At 38.4% G+C, this 20,928-nt stretch overlaps 1 protein-coding gene across 9 annotated transcripts in view; it reads left to right on the top strand.

Moving 5' to 3' along the window:
• Positions 1-20,928, top strand: part of LOC136856556 (uncharacterized) — a 430,695-nt gene that overhangs the window by 170,682 nt on the left and 239,085 nt on the right. For all 9 annotated transcript variants that reach the window (XM_067134396.1, XM_067134403.1, XM_067134398.1 and 6 more), the window contains exon 2: positions 3,932-4,066. In XM_067134396.1, coding sequence (XP_066990497.1) covers positions 3,937-4,066 — 130 coding nt within the window. In that variant the 5' untranslated portion in view covers positions 3,932-3,936. The remainder of the gene's footprint in view (positions 1-3,931; positions 4,067-20,928) is intronic.

The raw sequence follows: 20,928 nt of genomic DNA, 5'->3' as shown, positions 1-20,928 counted from the left end.
ACCCCCATGGATGAAGCATCAACAACATCATGTGCAGGTGCCCTCCTCTCCAGTTGGATCAGCTGCTTCGAAGTGCCAGACAGCATCACTACAGACAGGGGTCCTGCCTTCCTGTCAGAGCTCTGGGTCTCCTTGGCATGCTTGATGGGTACAACTCTACACAACACAATGGCATACAACCCCGCTGCGAACGGCATGGTCGAGAGGGTGCACCACTCTCTTAAAGCAGCTCTCATGGCACACTGCACCGATGAGAGGTGGAAGGAACAGCTGCCCTGGGTCCTGCTGGGTCTCCACACCGCACCAAAAGCAAATGGCGACACCTCCCCTGCTGAGAAAGTCTGTGAGGAAACACTGGCTGTCCCCGGAGAATTCTTCCCTCTGTTGGCCGATGGCGCCGACACCCCCTCCTGAGGTTGAGGGAACTCTCGTAGAAGTTCACACCCTGCCACAAGACCTTCATCGACAGAACCATCACCTACAGCCCACCCACCTTACACTCCTGCGCCTACGTCTTCGTCAGGGTGGACACCCGCCGGCCGCCCTTAATCAGGCCCTAAAGGGGGCACCACCGAGTCATCAAGCGAGCCAGCAAAGCATTCCTCCTCAACATCCATGGGCGGGAGGACTGGATCACCATCGACAGGCTGAAACTCACATTCCTATTGGACAGCGAAGTATGCAAAGAAGAAGGCAGGCGCCCCAGAGTCCCCCCCCTCAATACCTGCCTGCAGACGCACCCGCTTCCACACTAAGGCGGGCCCGGGGTGGCCCAGGAAACTCATCCAGCCAACCCCAGGTGTCAGCTCCACCCTGCGCCCACAGTTCTCCAGAAGCAGGGGCCCACTCCGACTGCCCCAGTGCCTCCGTGATTAATGTTATTTCATCCAATAATTGCTCCTCTAATCATTGTCTTGGGGGGGGGGGGAAGTATTTGTAAGGGTGTCAAATCGCCTCTCCTTTCTTGTGTTTCTCCCTTTATATGTACATTAATCATGTCATGTATATTACCTGTCATTATTTCAGATTCTTTATGTACCTCATCTTATGCATCATTGTATGGCCTTTCTGCCGATATGTATATCTACCTTTTATATGCCCTGTAATGAATATTGTAAGTATTTTTATGCTTGTCAGAAAACACAAATTCTGTATGGACACAGCGGGGGGCCTCGGGTCACCCGCTACCTTTCCGTCCGCTTTTTTGCTTTATAAACACCTGTTGAGAATAATAAAGAATCAGTCTCTCTTTTGACATTTCTCTTGAACCTCACAGTACCAGTAATGCAAAAGTGCGACGTGCCATGAGTCTGAAATCGGGTCACAAGGAATTTCTAGGTAACTGCCTCACATGGTTGGATGGTATCAAATCACTTGGTCCACGAAAGCTTCCTTGCCTCTCTGGATGGCAGATAGCAATCAAAGGTCTGTTACAGTTGTGGGACGAGTAACATGCAAAGTAGAAGCTGTCTTACCTATTAAGCAACAGACTCAATCAAGATTGTTTGGAGAATTTATTTTTAACAATTCGGGGGAAAGGTGGGCACAGGGACAACCCAGATGCGTGTCAGTTCATGAGTGCATTCCACCAAGTCATGGTCGATGCTATTATGGTTCCAAGTGCTGGTGCTAACTGCCAAGAAGACATGGATACCTTCTTGGTAGCTCTGAGCAATATAGGGGCTTCAGGTTTTGCAAAATCTGCAGTGAATGTTTCACATTCTTCTCTGCCAATTCCTGTATCAGTACAGTCAGTAATGACCCTCCCTGGTGGAGACCAACCACTCGAGGAATGCAATGTGTTAGCATATATCACAGGTTGCATTGTGCGTAAGATTCATCACAAGGTTTGTAGAGAATGCAGGACAAAGCTTCAAAGTACTCTTGATCCACACAACCATGTTCATGTTTTCCTTTCCAAGAAGACTTATGGTAACACACTAGGAGAGGAGCTAATTGTGCCAAGTACAGTCCTTTATGACATGGTTACTCAGATGGAAAACGAGTATAGAAGGATGGTTTCTGACATTTACTACATAAGCAGAGTTCACTACAGACTTGCGACGAGCTTGGAGGAGAAGATGCAAGGAAAGTATTTAGCTTGTTCTGTGTGCAACTGCAGTTTTTTCATTGTCAACCTCTTTATTTGCATCCGCCTTCAACACACTTTAAAAGATGCAAACAAAGGTCTTTTATTTGCAGGTCGAAAGAACCGAAAACTTACAAAGTTCAGTCATCCGTAATACTGAAAATGTATAATTGCAGTGCAAGGCCCAGACGTACTAAACAGACTTGCGATGTCGTAAGTTACAGTGGTGTTTGTATCCTCATTTTTCTGGCTTTTCTTGTGATAATATTCCTGTTTCCCATTGAATTTCTGAATAATATGGTTAGAAACGTATTTGTAATGTAACGAACAAAAACTGAACTTTACACCTTCGTAAATGTTAATGCATCTGAGCCCAGTATAAAATAAAGATATCAATTTACATTGGAGGAGTTTCAGTTTGTTTATAGTTTGGCCTGATAAATCTTATAAATGTATTTATTTATTTATTTATTTATTTATTTATATCCTTTCATCTATAATTTTCAGCCTTTTGAATGAAACCTAGTTTAGCACCAGTAGTCCAATAGAATATTGAAATAATTAATCCAGATTAGTGCATTGTTATATAAATAATGATAAAAGATCAGAGGATAGTGTTACAACCCACAAAAGTGCTAACATTCGTCTTAAACATTAGTGTGGTGTATGCCAGCACAAACAAATGCTATCAAAGTCTACGAGCTCACCGTCAGATGGCGCCACCGGTCCCACAGTTACAATTTTCCCAAAAGGACTCTCGCAACTGTTCACTCTTTACTTCTCCAAACTCTTTGGTTTAAGTCTCACAGACAAAGGGGTGCGGTTTGCCATCGCTCTCGGGGAGAAAATGTTCCGTTTTCTATGATTACATCACATCGCACGAGGCGACCTGAAGCCTCGGCCTGAAAACTCCTAGAGGGTGTATTAAGGCAAACTAGGTCTAAATAAAGAGTCTATGCAACAAACAAGTTAACTTGAAGCAGTAATTAGTTCACTGCCATCTTACAAGTTGTAGTCCCTAAGAATCACAAAATGCGAAGAGCGTTCCAAACAGCGTTGCAAACAATTAAGGGTTCTTCTTCTTCCTTTTTCCATTTTTAGAGCAAACCCAATTGATATTATAGGTAACCCCCCAGGGGTTTCTGGGGGAGCAGTGGGTACCTTATCTAGCGGAGGGGTCCTTCTATAGTGCTTCCAAGGAAAGCCTGCGATGTGTAACCTATGGACTCCGATATGACTGAGGGACCTTCTTCCGGAGATTCCCATATGAACCAGGGGGAACCCCAGACAGTATCTTTACATCACTGGAATCCGAAAGGGTTATTCAACGTCATACAAATGAAACGGGTTTCTCTCAACAACAAATAGATGGAGTCAGAAGAGCATGCCAAATATTTCTAAATTTCGTAGGAATCTAGAACTCAGCATACTAGTCTTGTATCAAATATAACAATATTATGTTTTTTCTTACTGTAGATACTTTGGGCAACAATTTCATGAAGATACAACAGCTATGTAATCTTACTATTTTCTAGGCATTCAGATACAGTTTACTGGTAAGTAATATCTTCCATTCATACGCTTTATATTTTCTTTTCCGTTCAAGCCCATGCCTGGAAACATCAAGAGAAAAACATCAGAAACTTAATTTTTTCATCGAATTTCTTCCAATTTCGTATCTACTTTTCAGACAACAACCTTACCCAGCTTCTGAAAATGCAAGTAAGGATAATATTGTATACAACAGCAATAATAATAACAAAATACCTTATAAGCAGCTAGCCTACCTAACTCAAACCTTTCCATTCACCAGTCCAGTTAAAATCCGCACTTCTTTTCCAGTCAAGATGTCGGCAGTTGTGAACGGTCATCGGGAGGATGAAAATACCACCCATGCACGCCCACATGGACACATTCTACCCATGCTGAGCTTCAGTGCTTCCACGCCCACGGATGAAGACAATCCTTTGGATAGCAGTAAGTAAAGTTCAGTCAAAGTCTAATACTCTTTAAAAATGGATGAACTGATGTTGTGTCCACCAAAGTAGTTTCTCTTTGGTACTGTACGCAGGCCGTTGCGACAATGACCTCAAGGCCTCTACCTGATCATTAATTAAGAGGCTTAAACATGTATGAAGCGACAGAGTTGCCTATTGATAGTAGGGAAATATAGTAAGACATGGAAAACAGAAGAAAGGATAGAATTCCAAAATTAAACAGAGGTGGGAGAATATATACTTCGAGAACTATTGTTTTCCACAGAATAGATGTGGATGGTAAGTGGCCAAGTTGCACAAGATATATCTGTGCTAACATCCTTTTTTTATTATAGTACTGAGATTAACGTTCCTGATTTGATAAACATTTTCACATAAGAATCTGAAAAGATATGTGGACACCGAAAAAAGGCAGCGAGATGAAGCAATGAGGAACATTATGCTTGCTATAATTGATATGCAGTATCCTAATCATCGTACATTGCTTGATTCAAACTTTCTATCTCGCTTTAGCATATATAATTACTCTGCTGACATTAACTAATGATATTTTTCTAAATTCGGAGTTCTGTGTTAGGCGACCTAAGAATAAATTCGTGTACAAAAGGTGGCGGGGGGCGGGGGGAAGAGAACATACAGTTGTCTAAGAAATTTCACGTAAGAGTCTTTAGTTTGACGGGGGCGGGGGGAAGAGAACATACATTTGTCCAAGAAATTTCACGTAAGAGTCTCTAGTTTGACGGGAGAACTTAAAACATAAATAGTGCCCAACTAAGTTGGGTGCGGACATAGGTTTTGAATGAAGGTGGACAAAGAGTATAAAATGAACCGAGCTTTATATACAGGTGGATGACTTACTATTTTCCTCTGTATTTATGACTTTTTTCCTAATTTAGCATTTGCTTACACTTCTACGGTCGTCTGAAAAACTTGAGATGATATGCATATAAGAAATAGTAAATTGTAATCAGTAAATGAATTTTCATAATCACTAAAGGCTACTACATTCACCAGAACGTTATTTAAATAATGATTAGCCTTCAAGGGAAAATTAATTAAACAACAATACCCTTGTCAAAGAGAGCTTCGTTAAATCTTCACTACCGTTCATGTTCCCTTTCATGCTCAGCAATGTACGATGATTAGGATACTGCATATCAATTATAGCAAGCATAGTGTTCCTCACTGCTTCAGTATAACCCTATAAAAACTAGTGGTAGTACATAAAACATTAAATGCACTCTCCATTTGTACTACAATAAAGGCTTTTCTGAAAGAACGTACACAAAATTAATTAAGGGAAAACTACCACCACCTCTGATTTGATCTATCTGGTAAGTGTGTCCAGCTGATTCCATTTATATATATATATATATATATATATATATATATATATATATATATATATATATATATATATATATATATATATATATATATATATATATATATATATATATATATATATATATATTTATAAATATATTTATATATATATATATATATATATATATATATATATATATATATATATATATATATATATATATATATATATATATATATAGAGAGAGAGAGAGAGAGAGAGAGAGAGAGAGAGAGAGAGAGAGAGAGAGAGAGAGAGAGAGAGAGGGGGGCAATCAGCCTAGACCCACGGGCAAGGATCCCGTGGCCGACCTGGACAAATGTGTGTTTGTGCAATATGAGGACTTTGTCTCAATTCCTGAAAAAAAAAAATACTCTGTGCCTTCGAGGATCTATGCAGTGAATTAATATCTTAGGATTAGTCGACTGTGGTGGGCTGCTGCTAGGCAAAGGGCATGATTTGCCAATGCCTAGGCCCCTTCCTCTAAGAGGGGACAGCATTAAGGTGAGATATCAAGTTCTCCGCATTTAGCATGCAGAGAAAAGCACTTGTCTCAAAATTGCCAAAGAAGACTAGGCGCTATATACAGTGTAACATGAGTTTAAGCAAATATTTTGGGAAATGAAAGACAAAGCCATTCTGAGCAGAAAATGTTCTGTAAACATGTACATTCTAAGGCTTCATTTATCGGTGAGGTGAATTTTAAAAACAACCATTATCGTTAAATGGGCAAGTAAGATGGCGCATACGGGATGTCGGAGTGAATAGTCAGGGATATGGGGGGAAGGGTTGATGAAGTGCATTAGGCAGCTGGATTGCTAGCCTTTTAATTATGACTTTATCTTGCAGGTTATTGAAAAATGTAACATTAAAGTCCCTTCAACTAGTAAATCACAGGTGAACAGACTTCCTGTAATTAATTTTAATGATTAGCTTTATGTATCAAGAAAGTAGAGTAAATATTTATTTATTATTGTTGAATCAAGCGCAAACAGTCCTGCCGCCTCGTCACGGAATTGTTGAATCAGGAGTCACGACTAATTCGGCCTATGCTGAATTAGTTACATTAACAGTAATCATAATGAAAAGGGGATGCAGGTAGGGAGGATACTGCACTTTGAACACTGTCATCTTTTTTACCCCTTTCAGTTACTGTTTGAATAGGCTACCTTTGACAGGAAAGAATGAAGAAAGCGAATTTTCCATAGTCCAGGAGTAATAGGTTTAGAACCTGAACAAATTTATAAAAAGCTGAAACTTTCAGGAAATATTCAGAAAACTGTCAGGAAAAACTTACTAAAATTCCCCAAGAATCCACTTTGGGGCTTTTGAAAAGTTTAAGATGAGATTTTCTCATATTTCAGGCGTAAAACATCATAAAAATGCAAATAATGAGTCAAAATATATGTTTTCTTGGCCAGGGAATTCAATTTCAGTGATATCTTAAAGATTTAATGAAATCCTTATTCAGTTATGTGAGCAACTTTCACCATATCTGTGGTAATACTATAGAAACCTTAAGAGTAAAATTAGAATATTCATGGATTGTATGAAGTACTGTACACTGAAAAAAAATAATTATTAACAAAACAAATACAAATGTTAAAACTTGTGAAACATATTTACAACATGACACATGCTCGCCCTGTCATCATCCTCATCATCAGTTTATGGAGAAACAGTTGATTCTTCGGTTTCTCCCTCAGCATCCAGCAAGGATGGCATTGGTGCTGCATTGTTGCAGGTTTGACCAGTGCACTTTGTACACAGGGCAGAACAGTGCACCTCCATTTTCCTGCAGCCACATGACACTCCACAGCCATCTGCCCTGCAGCCACAAAAGATCATGTTGAGCAGAGTGTCTGGAGCAATTTGATGGTCAGTGTCAGTTGGTGTCAGGATATTCTCCAGTTTCCATCCCCATGCTGTTGGCTGCAAGGGCCTCCCCATCCATTCCTGAATATTGAGATATGTTCTGTAAAATGTTGCTTGGCTGCAGCACTTGTTGGAGGAAAAGTTGTCAACTGGAAGGTTGAGGAAAGTGACTTCTGCTGATTGCCTTGTTGTAGGCGATGTAGCGGAACTTGTCCAGTGATGCACAACTGGATGCACCATAGAGCTTTTGGAAGAAGCTTTCACCTGCTTCTTGTACTTGCTGATGAGTGCTGTCCGCATCAATGAATGTGTTGAGTAGGCCATACTCCTTATTGTTATGCACCAGATTGCATGCCTTTTGCTTCCCTTGTCAATACAGAGCAGATACGGTGTCGCACCCAGTTATGGCATGCAACACCATCAGATATTTACATGTGTCACCAATGCTTGCTTGAATGTCGTGAACTCTGTAGTGCTGCAGGGTTCTTGCAGCATAACATACAGGCTCATGTTTGTGGTTGATAGAGTCACCAGCACTACCAGCAGGTCAGTGTCAGTTCCGACAACAACCACTGGTTTGCCAGATGCTGCCAAAGACAGAGCAGTTGACACAATCAAGGCATCTGCATCAGCTTGCGCCTGCTTCACCTGGATGCCTGCTTGATTCAGCAAACCACTGAGCATCTCTATGAGACTCTCCTTGTTGTGGTTATTTTCCAGAAATGCTGCCTGAGTAGTAGTGGTTTGCATGTTCAGGCCAAATAGGATGTCACTGGGTGTTGACTTCTTTGCCCTGCGTAGTTGCTATGCTGTCTTGGTTGAGACAGTTCTGTAGGCATCAAGCACAGTGCTAGTGCCAGCCCCACAGCGCCTCAGGATGTAGTCAGTTCAGCACTGGCACACAACTCCCTAGGCTGATGGCTGTGGCCAAACTGCTGACTGGAACAGGTGGCCTCCATCTATGACAAACTGGCAGTTGTTTGGAATACTGGGCTGTACAGGGGCAAATAACTTGAGGAGAGTACCTAGGGCACTCTTGGTTGGTTTCCGCATGGAGGTTGAGGAGCCATCTCATATGACATGAAGTGCTCCGTGTCAGAACTTGTCTTAAGGACACAAGTGATCCTGTTGAAGAAGAGAGTGGGATTCACCTCTATGTTTTGCCCACTGATGTTGATACTGTTCTTATCTCCCATATTCTTGACTTTGTTACTGCGATGCAGGGTGATCTCTGTGAACTGTTTCCCTGTTATTTTATATACTGCAACTTGACCAATCTGCATGGCATTGTCACAGTTGACAGATGTGTCAGCTTCAACATCAGTGGAAATAGACACTAGGCAGTCAGGCTGGTAACCTGCAAATGGTGGATGTGGCTGCAGCCAGTTGAGGAGGACATCGTAGTCTTTCTTGTCTTTACCCTGGGTGGATGAACGAAGATCTTTGTGTTGTTCAGAGGTAGCAGTGTGTACACCAGTGAACTTCTCCAAAGCATCGCACAAAGGAACACAGTGAGGCGGTGCATGCACCCATTTGGCTAAGATGCTGTCTGTTATCCCTCTACCATGGGTCATCCCTCCACTTGTTTTCAGCATCCTCATCAGGAACTGCTTGATTGTCTGGTCGGAGAAGTTGCCAGACTGGAACTCATTTGCTTGGTGAATGGTGAAATACCCCTTTGCAGAGAACAATGTGTATTCCTCAGGTGGTATGACTTTAGCAGTGGAGTTCATCTGCTGCAAGTACAGTCTGGTGGACTTGGCATACAGAAGACGACCTGCTGCATGGAAATGTGGGATCATCTCCTTCATACAGTGAAGATGAAGCTTCCAGTTGCCAGTCCTCTCAGCTCTGGTGAAGTTGCGCATAAGCAACACCTGGTGGATGTATTGCACCCATAACTTCCCCGTTCTGCTCTGTGTGGCAGCTTGATCTAGGTGGTGAGTGAGAAACTGTTGAAACTCTTGCAGAATTTCATCTTCATCTATCTCAGCAGCATCTTCATCTTGTTCCGCTGTGACTTGTTGAGCAGTACATAGATGAGGGCCAGTAAAGTCAGAATGTTGGCATGCACTGCTCGAGAGAAGGCATGACCTATGAGCATATGCACCACAGAACCTTTGGCATACACTCAATCCCACAGGTCTTCCAACCCGCTCCCTGTCATGGTCTGCTCAGTGCTGACTAGGTAGGACATCAGCAGTTGGAAGCCATCAAGTTGCACCACCACTTTGTCCAAGTCTCTGGAGGCAGCAACAATTTCAGAAGCCTTTTGATACAGAGGCTGATCAGATGTTACTGGGCAGATCTTTAGGTTGTGCTTGTCACTCTGTGTCTGTGCAAAGTGCAGTGCAGTGTAGATAGTGCTGGTGTTGCTTGGTTCCAGATTGATGAATGGAAGAGTCTCAATTCTGGAGGTCTGGAACTCATCACTTTTCAGAACAGTTTTCATGAAGCCACTCCAAGGCAGACACGGTGTCAAGTTCAACATATATTTTGATTGACTATTTGCATTTTTATGGTGTTTCCAGCCTGAAAAATGAGAAAATCTCAAGCCTGCAGCCATCTTGGACGCCATCTTGAATTTCTCAAAAGCCCCAAGGTGGATTCTTGGGGAATTTTAGTATGTTATTCCTGATACTTTTCTGAACATATCCTGAAAGTTTCAGCTTGTTGTAAATTTGTTAAGGGTGTCACTCAAATTTGACTTGTAATACTTCTGGGCTAATAATGTTCCCAATCTTTTTAATATGACAGAGACGAATGCATTTTCATAGTTACATTTTTTCTTTTGAATATCGTGTGATGAATACTTTTGATGGAGAAGAGAGATTTTTGATAATATGTTTTAAATCTTTGATCGGTGTTTAATGAATAGGCCTGTCTTTGATGGGAGGGAGATTCCATTAGGCTTGCTTTTCTTTACTTTATCGGAGTCCAGTGAATACCATTGACAGAGGGAGGTTTCAATGATGCATGCATTTTCCCCTTGTTTCAGTATCTAAAGAATACATTTGATTTGGATGTATTTATTCACATTGGTCTAATCGCTGATTTCATTTTTTGTATAACAGGGGAGTTCATGACCATGTAATCTAGAATTGGAACTGTTGCAAAACCCATAAATAAACATCATGTCTCCATATTCCACATTACTGGAATGGTAAGGCAGTGTCTCTAGTTTCTTGCTCTCAAAATGAATCAGGGATCTGACACTTGTAACACGGACACGCTTACTTATCTTGGTGGAAAAACAAGACTGTCTAGATAGTAGAGGACCCTCCAATAGATACCGTGACCAATCTTCCGGGATCAAGGTTTGAAGCTAATTTTCAGTTTAGAGGAAGAGTTTGCTCAAATTAAGCCGGGGTATACCTCGCAAAGGTGTGGGCTAAGTTTTTGAGAGGCATAATGTCAAACCTATCAAACTTCATATCTTAGGGCATTTTTCTCTTACAAATGCATTCTTGGTATCTAATTATAGGTTTTTGAGGTCAATGATTTCATATTCGATGTTAGAATTAAGTTTTCTCCAACAGTTTTTATGTTAGAGAAAGAGTATAAGTATGTCATTCTCAATTTTCAACTGACCTCATGACTGAATTGATAGTAAAAATCTTACAACTTATGTAAAAATACATTTTATTTAAATTATCACATCATCCATCAGTACAGCATCAAAATAATGCACATCAATATAATTAATTTCCCAAAAATCAAGTAAAAAAATGAAATAATATAAATCTTACAATCAAATCATGTATCATAATGGCTGTAATATTATCAAGTAAATCAAACTTTCTCTCTCAAGGATTCAGTAAAATAAATACTGTACACACACACACACACACACACACACACACACATATATATATATATATATATATATATATATATATATATATATATAAAATAATAAACAAAAATAAGGTTAAACATCATAAATGTGATTATTATCATGATCATTCTCTGCATTTAATTCATTATCATCATCCTCATCTTCATCATCATCGTTATCATCTGCTCCATCATGTTCGAAATCTTCTGTAGGATCTTGAAGATGTCGCCGTACTGATTCGCTAGATGCCTTGAGAGTGCTGGCTTGCTGCAGCCCACTTGGGTACATATGCCTTCTTTGAGTTGCCATCCGTGATCCAGTGGAGTTGGGGGTGACTCCGGCTTATCATATTTCAGAAGAATGAACGCTTGGTAGTTCACCCTTTCCATATGAAAGTCATGTGAATCTTTGTCTGGTAGAAGTCTAACTGTTGACTTATGTCTCATCAGGTTCCATTTTATTGCTTGGGCCTCCCCGAGGGATCTAATATGTTTGTCATTATATGTATACCTTATGGTAAAGATGGACATAGCATCTTTCAGGGCTTGCATCATAGGCAGACTTTGTCCAATTTGTTGTAGCCGCTGGCAGGCTTGTTCAGAAGAGCATACTTTGTCATACAATGTTTTTTCCATGGCCAAAAAAGGCTTATGTAGGGTCACAACCATTGTAGACGTGAAATGGGATTATGATCTTTTCTATCTCATTTGAACACAGCACTCTACGGTCTAAGATACCTTCCTTGCATTTGATATCCAGTGTTCCTTCCATAGCATGTGCAACATATGCCGCCACAACAAGAATGTCTGTGTCTTGTGCATCAGTCACAAATGTTGTCTGATTTCCAGAATGTCTGGTCTTGGAATAGATAAAAAAAATAGTTGTATTAGCCTCAGCGCGTTGGCATTCATATTCCTGAACTCTGCTTTGTTCTGCTAAGTTGGCACAACGTGAAGCCAAAGAATAAAATAACTTGATACCTTGATATTGTCTTGAGAGGGTACAGAATTCATTTTGCAAGAAATTTTGCAGTCGTTTGTTAGAAGGATTTTGAAGAAGCTCTTGGAAAGCTTTAGATGATGGAAATTTGCCAAGAGCTTTGATGAAAATGTTTTTAGGGTGCTGAGACTTGCTGGACCTCAGATTCCTTTCAGCCTCTTTTATTGAATAAGGTAAATCATAACAATCATTCATCAGAACAATCTGGGATGCATGCTTGTGTCTAGCCATGATGATTGAAAATACTTTGCAAGCATAATCTCATCATGTGAAGCTGCTTCCATCTGATCGCTGACAGTCTTCTAGGGTTGGTGCTACCAAGTGCCACATGAATCCCATGTCCAAAATAGCGAATAATCTGCTGGATCTTTGTCCAAGATTTGTATGAGAAATCTTCCAACAATTTTGATTTTTGAATTTTTCTCATAGTTCCATGCATGTTGAATATTGGCAAACATTCGTTTGTGACACAACAGTCCATGACCTCAACGAGATCAAAATTTTCACTGTCAGCCTCTGCGAGAGATATGAGAGATGTCATGGCTTTGTTTTCCATGGCCTCAGATCTCAAGACCTGTTTCTTTTTATCTTCTACTGTAGTTCAGCAGGTGGATTGCTGAAATTATGTCTATGATTGCGGTAGATGGTTGAGTGGAACTGATTTTTGTTGCTCTTCATTTGATCACTGCAAAAGTCTTGGAAGAGTTTTTTGCCATGTGCATGTGCTGTTTCAAAGTCTTCAGTGAGACCTTAAATTTGGATTGTCTACGTCAAGTGGATCACACCCAGACTCAGTCATGCACCTATCAATGTCCCATACAGGTTGTTCATCTTGTTTGATTCGGGGTTTTGTGTTCTCTCTGTGTTGCATCTTTGAGGCAATATTGTTGGCAATGTCATGCATTGATGAATGCACACGGTTGATGGAATTAACATTTCTGGAGTCTTTAAACAATTTCTTTTCATTCTTCAATATTTTGAGCCATCCTACTTCCAGTTTTGAGCCTTTATTCATAGTCATCTCAATCCAGAGATCAAGAGGTAAACATGAATATGAATTTCCTGTAATGGACTGTGCAAATAATCCCTCTCTCATATATGCTACTCTCTCTTCTGGCAGGTTTGTGGTTTCCAACCAATATTCTATCATCCATCTTCCATATTTGTCGTTGTCAAAGATCATCAGCCAAGGTAGCATCAAGCCTAGTGTTCCCTTGAACTCTCCCCAGTTTTGTGTTCTGATGGCATGAAGGTTCGTCATGAGTATTTCTGTCATCTGAAGGAATGACATCCAGAATTTTGCCATTGGACTTTCTGATTTCTCAATACCTTCAGACTGATCCAGGCATTTATGAAAGCTTGGGCTGGCTTCAAGAGCAATGAAGCTCTCTCTTCGGTCTGACAAAGATGACGGTGGATCACGTAAGTTGTTCAAGTGTGTCAAATCATCCTGAGACAAGGAGGTCCAAACTTCAAGATTGTGTTGAATTGTTCTTTAACGAGAGGTTCGTACATAAGACATACATCTAATACTTCGCTTGTAATGCTTGCCTCTCAGTGCTTGATCAACAGAACCTTCATCAATCACTCCTGCAGTAACGAGAATATCTGACAATCCAGGTCCATGGAACCATTTGTCAAATGCATGTATAAATGAACAATGGATATGAAATGGCCCCATACATGGTAAGATGACATCAAATCTTTCAGGGTGTTCATATTTGGTTTCTACAGAGTATAAACAGGCTGGCCACCTACTAACTGTATGAATGACATGCCCTTCATATTTGCTGCAGCTACCATTTTCCCATTTTCATCTAGGCATACTAGACTGTGGCTCAACCCTCTTTTTCTCTGTCTTATAGCACTGCAAGAATTGTCTATGTTGGCGTCAGGTCTAATGGTTGGCGTACCATGCTGAAAGGTCTTATATTGTTGAAATTTATGTTGATCTTCTAACATAGGTTTCATGTCTTGTTGTGTAGGTATTTGAAGTTCAGGAGACTCATCTGAAGCCACAACTATAAGAGCCTCTGGTCTAACAAACATTACATTTGTGCGATGAGATGTATTTTCTCCTGTCAATGTGTCATCTTTGAAGTCATCATTGTCCATCACTGCAGTGCCTGGCATTACAGTTGCAAGTTCCTGAGGACATTCTGGGTTCTGTTCTAGTTCATATTTTCCTCAAGTGTCATAAAGGTTTAAGACGTCTTTGTAGCTAATTCCTAGTGAAAATTTCTTTAGCACATCAATTATCTCACGATAAGTTACATGGGACCTAAGTAATGAAGTCAAGAGCTAGAACTGCCAGGTCTTTATCGTGTGTGGTTTTCTCAAAGTAGAAAGAAATGTGGAAAGTAGCTCCTCAGGTTCTTCATCTTCTACAAGTTTGTTTACACATAGCGGCCATGGCATTTTCGGTGAGGAAGAAACTTTAGCCTTAATTCTTGAGGCTGCTGTTGTGACCAGCTGTTCATCACTAATTCCCCAACAGTTAATGCCAGCTTCTACATCAATTTCTCCTGCTGTAGTATCATAAACCAAAGTACAGTACTCTGACTGTACTGAAGGCGATTGTGGAATCCAAGCTGGTCTTTGAACTCGTTTTGCAACATATTCTTGATCATGTATGATTTGATGATACTTGAGTTTAATCCAGAATTACGGAGTATAATCACATTGTCTTGTAAAAGGCTTTGTAAAGTACGAAGTTCATGTTGTTGAAGAATGACAGTTTGAACGTGCTTGAAAAACATTTCCTTGACTTCAGATAATTTTGCATGCTGGAAATGAAGCATGGCGTCATCATTTCCACTCTTTATAATATTTGAGGAAATATATTTTCGCCAGCATGAACGATGATATCTTAGTCCAACAGCAAAGGGGTCAGTGGTTGACTCAAGAAATGTTGTTATTCTTTCTCTCATTGCCAGGTCCTCCGAATGGACTGTGTGGGTCTTGAATGCATACCATGCATTCATTGTCTCCATTGTATGCCATTTGTCCCTCCCTCCATGTTTTTTGTCCTCGGGCTTCATGCACCAAATAGATAAGTTCTTGTTGTGCAACAACCCTGTTTGTGAACGGGATTGTCTTCACTCCATCTGCTGTCCTTCCCTCTCTTCTGCAGGTAGTGCACTACTAGAAGCCCCTGAATTGATTTCCTTGTCAGTTTCCTTTCTCTTTCTTTTCAAAGCCAGTTCCAGTCTCCTGTGACTGAATAACTGCAACTTACACAGTTTGTGAAAGAACACGTTGTTGGGTCCTCCTTCGCATTGAACGTCATCATAGACTGTACTAATGGATCAAGTCCTAACCATTGGTGGGTGTGATCTTTCAAGTTATACCATACGTCTTGGTGCTGTGGTGCTCGTGTCTTCATTACATTTATTATAACACAAAATACATTGACCTTCCGGTGAATCATCTCTCTTTCACTTCTTTGCTGTTGAGGTGAATTACATCTAATGCATCAAACAATATTGTAGCATAGTATATGGAAGTAACATATATTGATTAATAAGATTAATTATTGTTAATGGCCAAACAGATCTAAAAAAAAGCTATTCAGTTTCAAGCTGGTGTATATATATTAGTAGAGGACTCCCGATAAGTCCCGTGACCAAAGCTTCAGATATACACAATAGCAGTTATGATATCACAAATGAAAAAAAACGTAATGAGCTCTTTAGAGACATTAAAAATTACCAATAAAACTGTGCTATTATGCATCATATATAGTTTTCAAATAAGTACTCTATGTATATATCAAATCAGTCTTTTTTTCTGTAGAAAAACAACTGATATTTTATAACTATTTTTACTCTAACATAAAAAATGTTGAAAAAACTAATTTCAACATCAAATATGAGATCCTTGAACTCAAAAACCTAAAATTAGATACCAAGAATTCATTTGTAAGTGAAAAATTCCCTAAAACATGTAGTTTTATAGGTTTGATATAAGATGGAAGCGGCCATCTTGGATTTATGCCTCTCAAAAAGTTAGCCCACACTTTAGCGAGGTATACCCCGCCTTAATTTGAACAAAACCTTCTTCTAGACTGAAAATTAAGTTCAAACCTTGATCCCGGAAGATTGGTCACGGGATCTATTGGAGGTTCATCTACTAATATGCTCCCATTAGATTATTTCTGTCGTACTCGACAAGAAAAGACGTTAACCAGTTCAAAGACCTAGTTATAAATTGATAATTGATGCTTGAAAGGGTCTCGAGAGTCTTGAATGGTGTATTGCGAACAGTCTATCAACAGTACTTTAAAAAATTGCTCACTTCCTAACATAAGCACAAAATATACTGCTAAATGCACACACTATTACCGCACACGTAATAATAAGCACAAAAGAAAATATATCGTATACCAGTAAGGACAGCCGTGTAGACAAGTATCACTCCCACTTCAAATAACAATGTGCAGAGAGACAAGACAAAGACAATGCAGAAAATATATGTATATTAGGGAGAGGCCCCCACTTGTCACGAACTCAGTTACCACCAAACTCACAACAAAAATTTCCAGGTTATAATTTACTAGATCTTAGTTTGAAATGTTAAGCATCAGTATCATAAAAAAAGGAGCCATTTAAACAAAAGAAACCCTTACAGTTTAATAATAACACTAATACTTATCAGAAAACTTTATACAATAAATTCACCGCAAAATCAAAATTATTTGATTTCTGCACAGTATCAATTAAAGCAGGGAAATTATCATAATACTTGTGACTAACGGATATTTAATAAACTCCACGTTTAAGATGCTACAAAGGCAGGCACAAAAAAACTTTTGGTGTTGTCAAGAGGCATTCCAGCAAAACACAACGAGAAACTTGAAGATGAACCCCGAAGTAAACTCAGTTTGGAGAGGGAGGTATTGTAGGAGGGATAACGAGATACTGGTAATTCTCTCTGAATAACAACCACTTGAATGACCAATGGATATTTTATCTGTCGGCTGCTACTTCAAGCCAAAACATGGTCAGTTTAACTATTTGAAATCAGTAGTTGGTTTGCTGTCTTCTGTCGGTGAATAGTTTAAGAAAAAAAAATTCCTTGGTAACTTTACATATTTCTGAAATATGAATTATCTGAAAAAATATTAAATATATACAGTATATACAGAGGAAGGACGTAGGTGATTGAAATATATATATATATATATATATATATATATATATATATATATATATATATATATATATATATATATATATATATATATATAGTTACATGGGTCCTTCGACTAATGAGTTTAATTGTTATTTACTTTGATTTATATTGCCTTGCTTTACCGAAGACCCACATAATTCTGTCAATTAAAGCTAAATTACCTCTAGTGAATAGATCAGGTCACCAGTTAACACTCGTTAACAAAGAATAGAGGTTTATTCATAACCACAGGAATGAATTCAGCAAACTTACTGGAACATTAGTTTCAACAAAACAAGTAAATCAAATAAAGTGAATGGAATATTTACAGGAGCTAACAGCAGCTCAGAATAATAGTTTGTCTTAGGACACACTTCAGTGCTACATAGAACAAATGCAACAGAGCTTGGGTTCACAGACGCTGTATCAGGAATTTACTGCAAGGTCGAATTTAGGCTTCTTGATACTAATGGTGCAGATTCTTCTCCCAGAAAGAGGATGTTGCGCAGGCCCAAGGCATACTCAATTCTGGAAAAGACATATCCAGATAACAATCTTGTATTACAGAAACTCTCACTTATCATTACCAATCACAAGGGGATGATTCTTAGGTAAAAAATAATACGTTAATACCATGGGGCATAAGTTATGTGACTTCACTAGACAACAGTAATTGTAGCTGATGTCATAAATGGGATATGCTTTACTAGGCTTTCTTAGTCAGTGACTGTTTAAGAGAGGAAAATTTGAACAAGGGAAAATGAGAGTTTCAGTCCAAGGGAAAGAGAACTGGGAGCAATTGTCAATTCAGACTTACCTCTGGGTTAGTTAATGCAGTGATCAATTGCATGAGGTTCCTTGGTCTGTTGAAATAGCAAATTTCTCCTCAGTTTGAACAAAGGAGGGAAAGGAGGGACAACAGCCTTAGTCACGTTTGGACGCTGAGATGGCTGCGTAGAGAGCCCAGAGCTGGGGCAGTTTCTCTTGTCACTTGCTTCAAAACTCCACCTTGACCTGAAAGGACAACAGACTCGCCAGCATAAAGGTCACAGAAAAGTAAGCTTAATGTACAGTCTATCTAAGGTCTGTCCTAGCAAGCCCTATCCCTTCTTATATTCCTCTGAACCAAAATTCTTACTCCATTGGCAGTTGGGATCTGTTCAAAACAACTCCTGCCTGCTTGCTTATATATATATATATATATATATATATATATATATATATATATATATATATATATATATATATATATATATATATGTATATATATATATATATATATATATATATATATATATAATTTATATATATATATCTACATACAAATAAAGATAAAATCCACAAGGGAAAGGGAAACACTGGAGTGCTGCGAGGCCTTTTGACTGTCTGTCATCCTTTACTTAGCAGACTGAAGAAATATAAAAGTAAGTTTACAAAGAAAGCTCATATATATGACAGATGGGGATTACAAAGGAAAAAATATGTACCTAGAATCCAGCACAACTGAGAAATTATACCTTAGTTTAACTAGACCACTGAGCTGATTAACAGCTCTCCTAGGGCTGGCCCGAAGGATTAGATTTATTTTACATGGCTAAGAACTAATTGGTTACCTAGCAACGGGACCTACAGCTTATTGTGGATTCCAAACCACATTATAGTGAGAAATGAATTTCTATCACCAGAAATAAATTCCTCTAATTCTTCATTGGCCGGTCGGAGAATTGAATGTGGGGCCAGCAGAGTGCCAGCTGAGAATGGTACCCACCCGTCCAATGAGGAACTTAACACAACTGAAGAATTAGTAGAACTGCCAAAACAGGGTTAAATATTTAAGAGTTTTTTTACAAAGGATTAGGATCAACCTTAGCCCTGGCAAGTGTTATTTGGACCCCTGTATAAGAAAAATGACTAAGAATGACCTAAAAGATAAAATCACTGACTTAATTACAGATTAGTTACCTTATATATATTTTCTGTGTATTTGTATGTTTAATATTTTTTATTTGAAAAATGTTCATCTTGCAAAAATTGTTATTGTTTACAAAAAAAAGAGAATTATTTTGTTGTACTAATATTTTTAGGTGGTCAGTTACCCCCTTGTATAATCTTTTAATTGTCCTGTCCCTGCTTCTGAACGGTTGATCCTAATCCTTTGTAAAACCTATTAAATATTTAACTCTGTTTTGGCAGTTCTACTAATTCTTCAATTGTGTTGGATTCCAGGTACATATTTTTTCCTTTGTAATCCCCACCTGTCATTTATATGAGCTTTGTAAACTTACATTTATATTTCTTCAGTCTTCTAAGTAAAGGGCGAGAGACAGTCGAAAGGCCTCACAGCACTCCAGTGTTTCCCTTTCTTTTGTGGATTTTATCTTTATTTATATATTCATCAGGTTCCAAATTTTCATGTTTCAGTTATACACACGCACACATACACACACACATGCATATATATATATATATATATATATATATATATATATATATATGCATATATATATATATATATATATATATATATATATATATATATATATATATATATATATATATATATATATATATATGAACAAAGTTACAGCCACAAAGGAATATTTAAACAATTGAGATGCTAAATTCTATCATCTCACTACCAAGATATGGTCTCAGCAACTGAAGATGTACAGAGACAAGGCCATGTAGTTATATATACAGTATATATATATATATATATATATATATATATATATATATATATATATATATATATATATATATATATATATATATATATATATATATATATATATATATACAGTGGGTATAAGTCCTAAGGGAATACAAAAAAGGTTGGGAGGTCACAGAACGGTCAACGGATTAACATCGAAATCCACCCATTGGTAATCCTCTTTATTCTGTCTTTTAAATCCTTCTGGGACATATATTTATTACATGGTCAAAAGAAGATAATCCTTGGCTTATATTTAGGTTCTTATCCCAGGTCAACTGAATCATAATGGATTCCAACAAGTCCCTGGAAATAGTTTCATTACTTTGCAATATTACTTTGTTTTGTGTCCATTTTATTCTGTGAGACTTTTCAATTAGACACAAAAATAAAGTATTTGTCTGACCTGTTCTTACTGAATATATGTATTGTTTTAATCTGGTATTTAATTCTTTACTGGTCTCACCTAAGCAAAATAAATCACAATCCATAGAAGGAACTTTGTATACAATATTGCTGTCTTTTTGGGGACTATTTTTTTTATAAGCATGTTTTTTACATTATTATATGTGAAGGATACATTTGTATTAAACAGTTTTAAAAGAGCTTTTACCACTTCAAATCCAATAAAATGTGGCAAACAAAAGGTGTTTGAGGACACTTATTTTTTTCTTTCCAATTTTTCATAGGTCTTTATAGCTTTATTGTAACAAATATCCATAATGTGGGATGGATAGCATAGATCTCTTCCTATTTTTCTGATGTTTTTGAATTCTTGATCTCAAAACTTAGCACTAACTATTCGCAAGGCTCAAAAAAACATTGACGAAAAAACTGAAATTTTGATATTTATATGATGTCCTGAATAATAGTGTTCAT

The sequence above is a fragment of the Macrobrachium rosenbergii genome, chromosome 36 (assembly GCF_040412425.1).
Source record: "Macrobrachium rosenbergii isolate ZJJX-2024 chromosome 36, ASM4041242v1, whole genome shotgun sequence".
Classification (NCBI taxonomy): Eukaryota; Metazoa; Arthropoda; class Malacostraca; order Decapoda; family Palaemonidae; genus Macrobrachium; species Macrobrachium rosenbergii.
Note: the sequence above shows the minus strand (reverse complement) of the source record. Positions and strands in the feature narration are given on the sequence as shown.